General features: G+C 38.6%; 1 protein-coding gene across 1 annotated transcript; it reads right to left on the bottom strand.

Annotated features, from left to right (window-relative positions):
• Nucleotides 1–12,474: 12,474 nt before the first annotated feature.
• Nucleotides 12,475–15,099, bottom strand: LOC136263587 (extracellular serine proteinase-like). The gene is made up of 6 exons (XM_066058212.1): nucleotides 13,950–15,099; nucleotides 13,625–13,829; nucleotides 13,339–13,535; nucleotides 13,097–13,286; nucleotides 12,757–12,950; nucleotides 12,475–12,635 (listed from the first exon to the last, which is right to left on the bottom strand). Exons 1-6 carry the CDS (start codon nucleotides 14,164–14,166, stop codon nucleotides 12,571–12,573), a joined length of 1,068 nt encoding a protein of 355 aa, XP_065914284.1. The 5' UTR covers nucleotides 14,167–15,099; the 3' UTR covers nucleotides 12,475–12,570.
• Nucleotides 15,100–15,352: the final 253 nt, after the last annotated feature.

The following is a 15,352-nucleotide window of genomic DNA, read 5'->3' as shown; positions in this document are numbered from 1 at the left end:
TTTTCTGCAACTGGAAGTACCGGTATTTGTTTCAACTAAAATTATTCTGTACTTATTTTTTTGCTATAGTTTGCAGATGTTTTATGGAATTCATGTTGATTATATTTTGAAGAATAAGCTTTTATACTCTGTTTGTCACCTTCAGGTTTCACTGATCTTTCGTCACCACTGTATGCTATTAACAAATCCAAACAAGCTTGACTCTCCTGTCATATCTACCATTAGTATACCCCAAACCATGTTCGTAACTATATTATTATAGAGCGAACTGTGCAGCACACATAGCATTGTCAATTTGTATCAGTGTAAAGTCTGCAAGGAGAGGGGAAGATAGGACTGCATGAGTCTGGGATTCTGGGTGGCAGCTATGGTTGCATGTATTTATTCATTAATCAATGCACAACACCAAAGTACTGTAGTCATTTAGCAATTATATGTAAAACTACTAATTGTTTGTTGTGTGGAAAAGCTTTTATCTTGCTGCTTTAATTGTAAACTATCATACCGTATGGTAGTATAGTGAAGGTTTGAGCTAGGCCTGCATCAATATTCCAGCATAATAGGCTGGAGTACTATGCCATTAAGCTAACATATTAGGTGGATATCTCAAACTTTGGAGCTTACTTATATTAATTACATGAAAATAGATTGATACTCCCTAATAGAGCAGTCAGTAGAAACTGCAATAGTGCAATCAAAATTAATGCATTGTTGCAGGACCTATAGTAATGGACCTCAGTTAATGCAGAGCATTCACTGTGTAAATGTTCCAAAATAATTGTAAGAAACGTGTTACCCTAGGAGCATAATGCAAGTAGGCACGAGGTTATTATGCTCCAAACATTTAGCATTATGCTTTTGAGCAGTGCTAAAAAAATCACCTATTTGTACTACACTGAACACTGTTTCTCAACATCCATATTTAGGTATAACATTAGATCATAAATTATCTTACCATCCTCACATTGAAAAACTCTGTCACAAAGCCAACCGCACACCAGTGGGATTCCTTAAACGCAATATGCACAACCTTCCAAGACATCGTAGTTATAAGCAACTGGTTCTGACAATGCTTGATTACTGCTCCTCCATATGGGAACCTTACCATCACAGTGTAATCAATCAGCTCATAATGATCCAACATAGGGATGCACGGTTTGTTATAAACAACCCATGGTAAAGAGACCATCGTGACAGCATCACTACAATCCTACACCAGTTAAATTGGCCAACTCTTACAAGATCGATGTAGGAAGACTAACACTTTTATTCAAATTAGTGAACAACTTACTTATTGTTCTCCACCACTACCTGCCGTCACCATCTTTTCCAAACACTAGAGCTAATCATCAACTAAAATTCTCTAACATATATTTCTTTTCCCCAAGACGACAATTCAATGGAATTCTCTACCCTACCCTGATCTACATATACACTGTTCTCCTCTTGAGAACGCTTGATGGTAGCTAGCTACATCCTCACTGTCATCTTGTGGAAGAGTAGCAGGAATACAGTACACTGATTTCAGAGCATAATAAACGGAATCTCTAGTACTATGTAGTAGTATGTAGATACGAAGATACTGTAAAGCAGCTGTCATTAATTTTGATTTGAACGTTAAACAGATAAGTATAGTGCCTACCATCATGCATAATAAAAGTTTTAATCCTGAGGTTGATCATGAGTTATCAAATGATGGTTATTTAAAGATGAGATTAGCAGTACATACTGTCATGTACATTATTAATCATTTTGTGTGTGACAGTTGTAGCTATAGCTTGGGGGATAATGTTCAAATTAATCCTATAGGCCTTATACTTTTGTATTTCCCATCATACAACAGCAACTGTTGCTGTTGTATGATGGGAAGTGCAAAAGTATAAGACATATAGGATTATTTTGCTGGCAATGCCAAAGGCATGATGCAATTGCAAAGCATACTGATATAATAGTGTCCTTAAAAGATTATCAAACTTTCCCACAATTAAATATCTATAGTACAGTGCATAAAATTTAAGACATCCTGACAAATTAATTATACTCTTCAAATCGGGAGGGACTGAAGATCTTATGTTGTGCATTATTAGCAGAACAGTGAAGTTCAAACATGATGTCATTGTTTTATTTCAATAAATTATATGCAGCTATTATACATTCTGTCATGAGATTCATTATAATTTTACTATTATGTATATTAGGCAACACACTACGCCATCAGGCATAAAAATGTTTATTTGCGACCGGATTTCATATAACCCGGCTTCCACACACACAAAATCAAACTTACGTTTTCCAGCCCGGTTAACAGAAATGGATTGCTGATATAATACACTATCATATTCTACACTGTACTTCCTTCAGGACTGGCAAGTCTGGTTTCTGTAGCAGCTTTCTTCCGACCCTGTCAAAGCCACGCCGGTGGGAGATTGGCACCATTAACGGCCATGGCTTTGTGGTAATGGTGTGTAGTGAGCTGGGACTTCACAGAGAGCTCGCCAGTGGTGTTCTCAGTCAATTTGGAGTGATTTGAGGGCCATGGAGAGCCCAAACTTGGCCTAATGATGTTGGTACTTAGGTAATTATATATGAATATTAGCTCTACTGAATATAGCTAACATTGAAAATGTGATCCCCCAACTGAAAATACATCATATCCAACAATTAAGCGACTTTTAATTTAAAAAAATTTATTGACAAGATACACGCATCTACACTGGAAGCAGGTTTTCAAGGCTCTGTTATGGAACGTCAGATAACTTTTAAACCTTCCCCGGTTCTAGCAGGAATGGCCAGCATGACATCTACTTCCACGTAAAATGTAACAGCTTAATACGGCCTTTTTCACGGTACAAAGTAGGGGGTTTAACATTATGCACCTATCAATGTATTGCCCCACCACCCCCCCCCCCCCCCCCTCGGGCGTAAGTGGGGCTTTACAGGGGGAATTGACACGAAACTGCTGCCCCACTATGGGGCATTTGACGATTGTTCAGTAAGCACCCAAATATTTTTTGTTGTAACTTGCTTCGCTATGTCAAATCCCGAGTAAATCCCGCGTTGCAACTGGGGCCAACGGTGGGGATTTGACACGATAGGTTTGCCCTACTATGGGGCATTTGACATTCGGCTGTGTCAAATCCCCACTATAGCCCCATATATGCCCGAGGGGGGGGGGCAGTGGGGCAATAGATTGATAGGTGCATTACACATAGAACCATTGCAAGGCAATGAAAATATTGGCTCACCCCAACAATCCAGGCGCGAACTTTTTAACGAATCCCGTTATACCAGGCTAGATCTATCCTTTCTTGAATACTTCAGCTAGCTATACCGTTCGTGACGAACGTTTTACACGGTACAAATAATTTTATAAAAATCACCATCTCAATCCTATAGTCGCATACCCCGGCTGAGCACTGATTATTTGTGACGCGCGCTTTATTGCGTGGGCGAGTTGCAATGGAGAAGCATTCCGTTCTTGAATGTTTAATTCATCAACTTTTCAATGGTCAATTATCCTTGTACATCATGCTAATAACTATTTTGATCACGTGATACATATTTGCATTTTGTACATGGAATCAAAAAATGGTCATTATAAAAATTTCAAGTTAGCTGTTTGCAGTTCTCCAACATATAAACCTGTGGAAAAAACAGTAACATTTAAATTGGTGAATTTAAAAAAAATCTTTATCACGCACACACTACACACACACACACACACCAGCGTTGAAACCGGGTCGGGTCATCCGGGTCATCCGGGTCACATTTTCTCCGGGTCATCCGGGTCTGACCCGGTTTACAATTTATCCGGGTCTGACCCGGATTGGATCACGTGAGAAACGAAATTGTTCGTTTGACGACGTGGAAACTTATAAACGCTATCGCGTAGCTCTTTCGTGAGCCACGCCCACTTATCGCATTACCAACATACGCTCAGCCACGCTCATTTGTTAGTAAGTGTAGTATGTAGCACGAAATTGAGGGTATCTATGGTGAGGGGTAGCTATTGTCAGTAGGTGAAGACCTTTTTTTTTGGTCTTCAACCTACAGCTAGCCTGAAGTTGCAATATTTACTCAACACGAATCGAACGCTCAAAATGTAGACTCGTTCGCTCGCTCGAGACTAGCCGAAACACGTCTCGGCTTTAATTAATCCGGGTCACATCCGGGTCAAATCCGGGTCTGACCCGGATTGCTATCCGGGTCAGTGGGTCATCCGGGTCAGCAGTAGTGACCCGGTTTCAACGTTGACACACACTACACACACACACTACACACACACACACTACACACACACTACACACACACACACTACACACACACTACACACACACACTACACACACACACTACACACACACACACACACTACACACACACACACACTACACACACACACTACACACACACACTACACACACACTACACACACACACACACTACACACACACTTCACTACATATTCACATAAAAATAAAACACTACAAGGTATGGTAATAGTTGTTTACATTGGTTAATTTTGTGGTGTGCCACATATAGCAACAAGGGAAATGTGTATCTGTGATCAAGAATTTAATTTAGATTATAATGTCATAATTAGATGGTCAGACCATAGATAAGACACCCCTACCTGGATTGGAAACCTCTAAGCGCCCCCCAATCTATCCGCGTTTCGCGCCCCATGTCGTGATGGCAGAGTTACAAGCTCTTGATTACAAAAGTGTTTTGCGAGATATTTTCGATTCTGAAGAAATGAAAATTGATTCAGAGTACACCGAAAAGCTGAAGAGGACTGTTCAACGAATATGTGAAGATGGAGACGGAGAATTTGAAAAATGTTACGAGCAAGTCCGCAAGGAAGTAGAAGAAGTGGTAGCAACATCCAAAGTGAATAAAAAGGAGCAGCCATACTTCAGGGGCATGTTTTTGTACATTGCTGAGAAATTACCCAAAGTGATAGAAGACCTATTGACGACTGAGCAAACCCGTGATCCCATCATTTGGCAGGTAGCCAGCTATAGTTGTGTACCTACTAAAGTGTGCACAATGCGGTACACGTACACTTGTGTACACTGGTTTGTCCAGCTTCACTCAAACTATGATCCATAATTATATTGTGTACTGTGCAGGAATCATGTATGATTATATTAAATAATGCACAGGTGTAATTATAAAAGTGTCCAAATCATTACAAAACCCAGTGTATGTGGGAGCGTTAACAATATTCTGATTGTTCCATAGAATCAATGAAGGGAAGATATACTATGTTACTCTCTGTGATACTCTCAAATGTACTAAGTGTAGACTATTTTATTCTTCTGAGTTGACAAATAACTAAATTCTTGATGCGTAAATCGAATTAAGTGTATAGTATATATGTTCTGTAGATGATCGTTGAAAGGCTTTTCACAAGGAGGTCAGAAAGCCTTGTACCCATGAACACCACACTTGACCAGAGAGTGTTCAATGAAGTTGAAGAGAATGCAATATATTATGTAGCTGGATACATTATCAGGAAATTACTTTGGAAGCACGACAATTTAAAGGGGGAGGATTCTAAACAGTTTGCTGCAGCACTCTGGGAAATGTTAGGGGAGGATTGCAGTAGTATAGAATCTACATCGTCATACTATGATTATGTCAAAGTGTGGACAAGGACTCAAGATCGTGGTGGATTGAAACATGTGTCCAGTGATACATTTAACTGCTTCAAGGCAATAGAAGTGGTCACATATTCACTTATTGAGAAAGGTTATGAGAAACAGTATGTGATAACAGAGGCACACTCTGATGCCAACATTTTGTTCCATTGGGAACTAATTTCAGAATTAGAAGGTGAGAAATCTCTAAGACTTTTGCAGGAAGTCATTGAACTATGGTTCACAATAAGGGGATTTGCTATAGCAAATAGGCTATTTGAGGAATACAAAACAGCCTCCAAAACAAATGTGAAGGGCAAAAAAGCCCTGAGAAAGACACTCCAGTAACAAATGTGTTCCATGTTATTCAATAATAAAATTATCCATGTGTTTAGTCTATGCTGGTCTAATACATTTATGTTTTGGTAGGGGCATACAAACAGCTGACAATTCTATAGCTCTCTTTGTCTTGGTAATGTTGCTACTTCCCCCACTTGCCATTGACTTCTGTACTATCAGTGCCTGTGCATTGTCCATGTACTGAGCAACTGAAGGGTTGTCATTTCGATGCCCTCTGGCTCTTTGTTTACCAAAATAGTTCTCAAGGCTGTCTTGATTAAACCGCTCAGTCAAAACATATTCTGCCTTCTCATGTGACAATAGAATTTTGAGTATGTCAGGTAAAGAGTAAACTGCAATACATATCTTCAAAATAATAACATACCACATATTCTGATCCCTTCCAAGGTCTGTTGTGGTAAAGTACAGTACGCTTTCCTTTCCTTAGGTATAGAGTCATTTTCTGCTACTGATTTCTCCCAGTCATCTAGGTACTCCAAGAGAGTTGTTTGTAGCCACTAAGCAATAAATATGAGCAAATTAATTTCAGTTCAAACAACATTTTACATGCCTCTAATCTGGGGTCTGTGCTTGATCTAAATGGTCTCAAATCAGGTTTCTTCTTTCTTTCTTCTTCTTTCAAGGACCGCGTGTTAAATATGTCAAAAAATTTGTCAAACATCCTGCAGAATTTTTCTGTTGCTGTTGTGTCCACCTGTATCTTCTTGAGATCACGTAGTGTCTCAAAAGCATTGGCTACACTACTGCTCAAGACCTACAAACATTGAGTATAAGTTGTATTACACATTTGATACAACTAACTTGAATGGCCAAACGAACTGTCATCCTGGAATAGGAAGTGAGAACTATGTGCTCTCTAGTCAGTTTCCTTCCTATGTGAAGGCAAGTGTTAGTAGCTGCCTTCTCTACTAGCTCTACAAGGTGTGCCCATCTTATTTCAATTCCATTGTTCTAAAAGTAGTGAAAGATATGCTAGTTTAACTTATGATTGTTCAATACTCACCACTAAATGTCGGCTCCTGTTATGTTGTGAATTGTGCCACGCATTGCGAATGGTCTTGTTAAATGTGGCACATCAGCGATAAAGTAGACATAGTCTCCTGGTGTCCAGCAGATATTTGGGGCAAAGTATGTTACTCCTGATTTCGTGTATTGTTCCATCTTGTGGAGCTTAAAGAATCTTCTGTTTGGAGTAGCCCCATCAGCTACCACACAAATCACTTGCAGATCTGCAAGCTGAAGCATCCTAATGGCCCTCCACACCAAGTACATCAAGTAGTTAGCATTAACACCTAGAATACCACATTTAGAAGGAATTACAGTGGAACCTCTCTTAACGAACTCCTGAATTAAGGACACAATGGAAAAAAACCAGGACAAGAGTTTTGGTTTAATACAATTTTTATCTTTGAAAGAGGAAAACCTCTATATTACAGCAAAAAGTGGCCAAAAATTCTGGGTCCCAAATTATCCGTAATAGAGAGATTCCACTGTAATACATGACCTGCATCATACCTGTGGTTGCAAAATGACACAACGGGAAAGTCATTTTAAAGAAAATTCCTCTAACCATCATGGTTAGCATGTGTGTTGCTACAGTACGCTTTCGTAATGGGAGGGTCCGGGTACATTCTTCTTGCAATGCTGAGAAACGTTCATCCAAGCTCTGTGTACCATAGTCAACAAACCCAGTGATCAGACCAGTTGTCTTATCAAACACTAAATCCTCCCGGACTTTCATCTCATCGAATGAAAAGACTACATACCTATATTAGCATAATATTACCATAAAATCATTTTAGTAATGGTATAAATCATACTTCTGCCAATCTGCCAATGTATCAACTTGGGCCTCCTTTCTCAGATGATTGACTACAATAGCATCAAAACCTGGCCTGATCTTGTGCCAGTGGGTGTAATCACGCAAAGTTTTCCTAGATGGCAAGTGAACAAAACCAGATTCACGTATGACATCATAGGCTTTCCCAGATGTTAACATTATATTAAGACACAATCTTATGAAAAGGGGATGCCATCTGACGCCACTCTTCTTTGCTTTGCTTGCTTTCACCTTAAAAATACACAAAATTTATATAAACTTTATGACAACTTACACATGTTTAGCTATTTGGGCAATGCTGTATTCATGAACTCAAAGCTAGCTATACAGTATGTGTAACATATTTACTGTACATTAAATTTCCTAACCTGTTGTTCCCAAAAAATCCGTTTGAAATCATCACCTTCCAATACTTTGTGGTCATCAATCACCTTCTGAATATCAGAGCTCAAGCTACTATCAATTTCCACACAGACTTTGGATTGCATCAATTTCTTCACCTTTGTGTTAAGCCGTTTAATTTGCATATTTTTGGTCTTGATTGCTTTCTGTAGGGACCGGATATAAGGTGATCTGTGTGGGGTACGCATTCGACACAAATATCTAATATTGGCATGAGTCAATTGACTTGTAACAATTCTACATCTTCTGGTCCTTGACACTATTGATCGAAGGGTGTTACGATATTCAACACACACCAAACACACTGACTGCCCCTCCTCTAACAGTACACTGCAGTTTACATATCGAACAGTAGCTGAGTATTCTATCCCATCTACACTGATGCACATGCTCTCATCTAAAACTGCTACAAGTTCATTATTAAGTGATAAAAATTTGCCCTTTCTCAGATGTGCTACTTCAATAAATTCAGCTTCAAAATTTCCACAACACAAAGTAGCCATACTCACACCCTGCATCAAGCCTTTCAGTACTGTATAGGAAGCTGTGATGGAGTGGCTACTCAAAATGCTGTTATTTGTTGACACTAAGTGGTTACCAGCATACACATGCCAAGAGAGATCATTCTTGACTACTACACGCCGAGAGAAATACAGGGACGATGATGATGATGCTGCTGCTGCTGACTGTTGGCAAACTTGAAAACATTGAATTTCCTCTTTCTCGTCAGAATATGTAAAAAACCATCTGTTTGGGGAACCATATTTCTCTAGGCTTTCTTTTACTGATTGAAAGTCTTCTTCATCATGTAGGTCTTCTTCATCATGTAGGTCTTCTTCATTATGTAGATCTTCTTCATTATGTAGGTCTTCTTCATCATGTAGGTCTTCTTCATCATGTAGGTCTTCTTCATCATGTAGGTCTTCTGCTACTGGCTAGAAGGTATAAAAGGCCCTTATTGAACAGTCAGCAGATCAACAGTTGCTAGGTCTAAAAACACTCTCATAACACCCTTAAAACAGTTGCTAGAGTTCTAAAACATCCTTATAGAGCAGGCTAGAGTTCTAAAACACTCTTATAGAGCAGTCGCTAGCGTTTAAAAACACTCTTATAGAGCAGTCGCTAGCGTTTAAAAACACCCTTATAGAGCAGTCGCTAGCATTCAAAACACCCTTATAGAACAGTCGCTAGCGTTCTAAAACACCCTTATAGAACGGTCACTAGCGTTTTAAAATACCCTTATAGAACAGTCGCTAGAGGTCTAAACACCTTTATAGAACAGTCTCACTTCCCACATCAATTCAAAAACCAAATCTATGACATAAAATCTTTTATAATAAACGTAAAATTGTTTTAAGAGTCATCCATGGCAGAGCAGGGTTCACCTGTAGGTCCAGTACAGCAGTACAGTCCGTCTTTCTTTCCAATCTTCCGTATTTAAATTTCCTGCCAATACAGCTTCGGCTATGAGGTCCCTGTCTCTTCTTCTGCCGCTTGCCAGGCATTTAGCCCGCCAACTCTCTCGCGCCAAAATAGCTCTGAAATATAGATTATAGGGAACAAATTTATTGATGCCCACGTCACATATAACTTTCTAACTAGCTACGTAATATACAACAGTACACACACTATGAACAACTAATGCTTGTATTACACAGCAGCGTTGAAACCGGGTCGGGTCATCCGGGTCATCCGGGTCACATTTTCTCCGGGTCATCCGGGTCTGACCCGGTTTACAATTTATCCGGGTCTGACCCGGATTGGATCACGTGAGAAACGAAATTGTTCGTTTGACGACGTGGAAACTTATAAACGCTATCGCGTAGCTCTTTCGTGAGCCACGCCCACTTATCGCATTACCAACATACGCTCAGCCACGCTCATTTGTTAGTAAGTGTAGTATATAGCACGAAATTGAGGGTATCTATGGTGAGGGGTAGCTATTGTCAGTAGGTGAAGACCTTTTTTTTTTTTTTTTTTTTGGTCTTCAACCTACAGCTAGCCTGAAGTTGCAATATTTACTCAACACGAATCGAACGCTCAAAATGTAGACTCGTTCGCTCGCTCGAGACTAGCCGAAATACGTCTCGGCTTTAATTAATCCGGGTCACATCCGGGTCAGTGGGTCATCCGGGTCAGCAGTAGTGACCCGGTTTCAACGTTGTTACACAGAGATACGCTCTATCGCGTACTCACTAGCAAAACATGTTCATATAAAAATACCTCTCGAGACACCAACCATGATAATACTTTTCCCTCATTTACCTACCAGTACACCCAGTATTTAATTGTAATAACTCCTACGCAAGACTGTGACTTGTTGACTACGTCGTTTTCACAAACATGTTCCTACACTTTTTTACGGTAGACATTACAGTTACAGTATACCAATGAAAAAGGTATCATCCTCCGCGAAACAATTTGCTAAACATAGTGATTTAATCGTCTGAGCTGTATTCGAGCAACAAAACCAACGCTGTGATTAGAAATTAATCTTACAAAACTTCAGGCGCGAAACGCGGATGTTAACAAAGTTTTGTATTGGCGCTATGTGGTGCTTCCAATCCAGGTAGGGGTGTCTATTATCTATGGTCAGACTACCTTTGTCAACTAGAGATTATTATTATTATTATTATTATTATTAATGGACAAAAATTGCTTGGCAGTACAAGACTGTCAAGCTAGGCCGCAGGCCTTTGAGAGTGCCCATATCTTGTTGTTCTCCATAAATCATCAAGATTCTTCTTAAACAATGCCACGGTTGGTGCAGAAATAACATCTGCTGGAAGAGAATTCCACACAGAGATGAACTGACTTTTGGTAAAAAGCGAGGGGTAGCCAATGCCTTGGGACTCTTGTATGCTATGTGAGAAATCCAATCCGAAATACACAAATATATTAGAACCAAATTCTAAATCCAAAATTACGTAAAAATAATGGAGAAAGTGAGTTTAACAAAGTAGACAATGATTGATCATGAATAACTAGAACAAGATGTAGATCAACAACTGTACAGGTAGTTACTAGTTAGCAATCTCACTAAATGCTTTTAAAAATACATAAAGATTGGGAGTCCCATACACACCATTTCGGTGTTTTGCTTAGGCGTTGGCTACCCCTCGGGAAAAATAAAAATAATGAAAGACTATACAGAAGCTGATCTGTACAGAAGATGAGCCCTGCACAGCTACGTGGGCTTCTTTTTACAAAGCATACACTCACCTTATTTGCACACTGCCCAATCGTCATCATGGACGCTTCCACCTCCCACAGTGCACTAAAGTAATAGAAACAAACATCATTAAATAGGTAAGCCATTATTTACTCTGCGCATGCTCAGAAGAACACGTGATACCAAACTGTTATAATTTTTGTTAATGAACGCTACAATGCGCTATATATCACCAGGAGAACTGTTTTTTCCTTGGCAAATTGCTGTAGTGCCAGTTGCAATCGTGCTCTATCGACTTCATCAAAGCAGGCTTTCAGTTGACTGTCGAAAAATAGTTGGCGATCACGAAAATTAGAATCAGCTGGTGAAGGAAATGTTTGTAGTAAGAAAGAAAGACAATTTGGACAAGGTCTGTACATCAGCGTGTTAATATTATAAAATAATGGCATAATGGTAATACCCTCCCACCCGCATCATAATAATTAGAAAGGCTGGATGAGAAACTAATAATCACCGAATAGGGGCCTAACTATCACTGGCAAACTAATGCATATACAATATCAAAGAACATATATGTTTAAACAGTTGCATGATACTTATAGACTGTTTTTTCACTGTCAACCACTTCTTGTGCGTGGGCGGCCCACCACCTCTCCCCTCCGCACCCTCCCACCCACCCACCCCCTATGTGATATACGTGCTATACAGGTGATCATATAAAAGTTGCTAAAATTAACAGGTTTTTGTAGAATCAGTTTTATTTTTAAAATTCTAATTGAACAAACAGTACATTTTCATACTGTAGCTGAATGACATTAAAATACATTGAATTGTCTGATATGTTCATTTGTGATGTTGCAGTTTAACTATTACAATTTTGTTATGATCCACCCTAAGTTGAGACCAGAACTTGAAAAGTCATTAATACACATACATCCATATTTAGATCCCTTAAAAGTAAGCACTGGCCATGGACTCATAACAAAGACACATTATTTTCCAAAATGTTATATAACTAAACTAATTCTTTTTCACAGCAAATTTTCAATTGATTTCCCGTGTTAGTGTGTAATTTAATTGTACTTGTTCCTTTTCAAAACACATACTGTATAACAATATTACATTGCTCTTTGACAATACAAATAGTTCTGTTAATTAATTTATTATTATTCCAAGATCTCCACTTCCATCAAATCCACCACTTCCATCAAAACCAGCATCTATAAATTAAAAGTAATATCACATTATTCTCTATTTTGAATACTATAGTTAACTGACATTAATTGTGATTACATACAGCCATACACAACAGTATACAGTACATACAGTAATATCACTTACCCTCTTCTCCAACATAAAGAAATCTGTTTGGTCTTACACTGTACCTTCTAGAACTTGTTTGAACTACCCCTGGTGCTGACTGATCTATGAGGTACTCTTTGACTTGTTGAGGAGTATAATGTGGGAATTTTTCCAATACTAGAGCTGCTGCTCCTGCTACTATTCCACAAGACTGTGATGTACCACTAAGTGTCCTAGATAAGTATGTAAGAAGAAAATAATGAGACATGATAGCTTGACAATTTTGTTGCATGGCTGTACAGAAGAAACGCTTTAAACAGAAAGGATTTTTACAAAAGGGAAATATGGATATCAAACTGATTAATACAGTTCATCTCACCTGTAGCTATTGTTATCACCAGCAGCAGTGGTATATTGTGCTGGAGCATACAAGGTCACACACTTCCCATAGTTTGATCCAGCAAAACGAGATGTGGAATATAGTCCATCATCTTCTGCTGTTCCACCAACAGTGATTACGTGTGGAGAACTGGCGGGGGAATAGCTGCAGGCATCTCGTAAGAAGTTTCCTATAAGAACAGCACAAGTATTTAGGCGTAAGCTACAGTTTTCCATCCATACCAGCAGATGCTACAAGCACAATGTTTTCTTTCACAGCTTCTTCCATGATATCATCAATGGCTCCAGTAATAGGTCCAATCAGAGGTAGTGCAATTACTGATCTACGTTTTGTACGTTTTGCACTGCTAATCACATAATTTATTCCTCTGATCACTTCAGAGAAGAATCCTGACAGTCGACAGTTTAGCACGTTGATGCTAGATGAAATAGCAGTTATAATACTTGAATACATGTTAACATGTGTATGTGTGTGCATGGAAATAGTGTCATGATTAAAAATTCATACCTATACACATTAGCTTTGGTTGCCACTCCAACAGATTTTCCTACAGCCAAACTTGCAACATGTGTCCCAAAAAATTTACTAGAACAATCATTTGGTTGCTTAGAACGTGCGAGCCATTTAAATCCTCCATCAAATGCTCTACCTTCAAATTCTCCATGATTGTAGTCTATTCCTTCACCGAACACGTAAATGTCAACTCCAGATCCTACAAGGATTGATATTGTAATAGTGACTCATATATATTCAGATATTAAGCAGACTTGCCGGGTTACATGCATACTGCGCCTAATAATATGTACACTTAGCAATGATGTTATACAATTACCATTTGCCATTGGAGAGTATTTTTTGTCCAGTGGTAGTGATCGTTGATCGATCCTATCAAGATGCCATCCTAGTCCATTAGCCAATGACCTCACTTCTCTGTTGTGTACTTCACTGTCATCAATTGCAGCCATCAACTGAAAATCTTTTACTGGTAGACCAGTGACCAGTGATAGTGATAGAATCAGAAAACTCAACTTCTCCAAAATCATATTCATACTGCACCTGACTTCTCTATCAACTCTAACTCTCACGTTGTTGTGATACTGATGATGAGCATTGAACTATCACTGCTGCATTTATACCAGTCAGTGGAGTGACTTCATTATTGTTATGTTATAAAGGCCAGATGGTTTAGAGGAAATGCACCCACACATGTACACTTTTAAATCACATTGTGGTCATGCTCAAAGCTACCCACTCTTGTGTATATATAACAAATACCACACAATGTGCAATTGAAAACCCACAAATTGTTTGAATGCATATGGCTTCTAGATGTGATTTTGTGAAACATTGTCCAACACCAAATAAGTACAAGTTGTTTTATAGTGGTCTATCACAAACTGATATAGGCTATTAATATACACATATATCTATCTTAGTTTTGAGATTGCATATGTAGTTAGTGAGAGATTGCAAGTTTTATCTGTTAATATATAAATTCATATTAACTAAAATTTTACATTTTGTCTAAGGTAGTAGTTGTCATGCAGTAAACTGCCCCAGTATCAGCTGGCTAGTTTTGTGATGTTGTTCTGTCTCAGTGATCAGAGTGATGATTGTAAATCATAAATATATACAGCACTAAGTATGTACCAATGATTATGAACATTCGATGATATGTTTCATGCATTGACTGCAACCTGTTAAAGATATAGCTAGTTCATTAGTGTATTATATTATGACCTTTCATTAAATTTTGAGAGAACCTTAATGTGTATTTAAGCTTGGTTCAGTACTTCAGTATTAAACTAATAGGTATAGTGGTTTACAAGTGATCTATATTTTAGTCCATAAGTGAGGACCAAAGCTTGAAGTCAGCTCTGCATAATGCAGAGCTTAATATGCAGCGTTTGTTCTGCATGAATCTGTACGTAATTGTCTTTTCTTATGTCACCTTTTAAGTGGATGAACCTAAACAAATCACTGTAAATGAAGGGGGTTGCAATAACAGTACACCTACATGTAGTGCTCTGCCTAAATATGTGATGGGTAATTTATAATTATTTGTAACGCCTACATTGTGTGCTTTTTGTTGAATGGCTTAATATAATTTTATAGTGCAGTATATGTAGAGAACATTCAGTGCAATAACAATATGAATGCGTTTAAGAGACTATAAGTACTACGTATGTGCTATCAACCAATCCATTCATCACTGTCAGTGGCGTAGCCAGAAAA

The sequence above is a fragment of the Dysidea avara genome, chromosome 8, assembly GCF_963678975.1.
Source record: "Dysidea avara chromosome 8, odDysAvar1.4, whole genome shotgun sequence".
Taxonomy (NCBI): Eukaryota; Metazoa; Porifera; class Demospongiae; order Dictyoceratida; family Dysideidae; genus Dysidea; species Dysidea avara.
The sequence above is the reverse complement of the archived record's forward strand: the minus strand, read 5'-3'. Positions and strand labels throughout refer to the sequence as shown.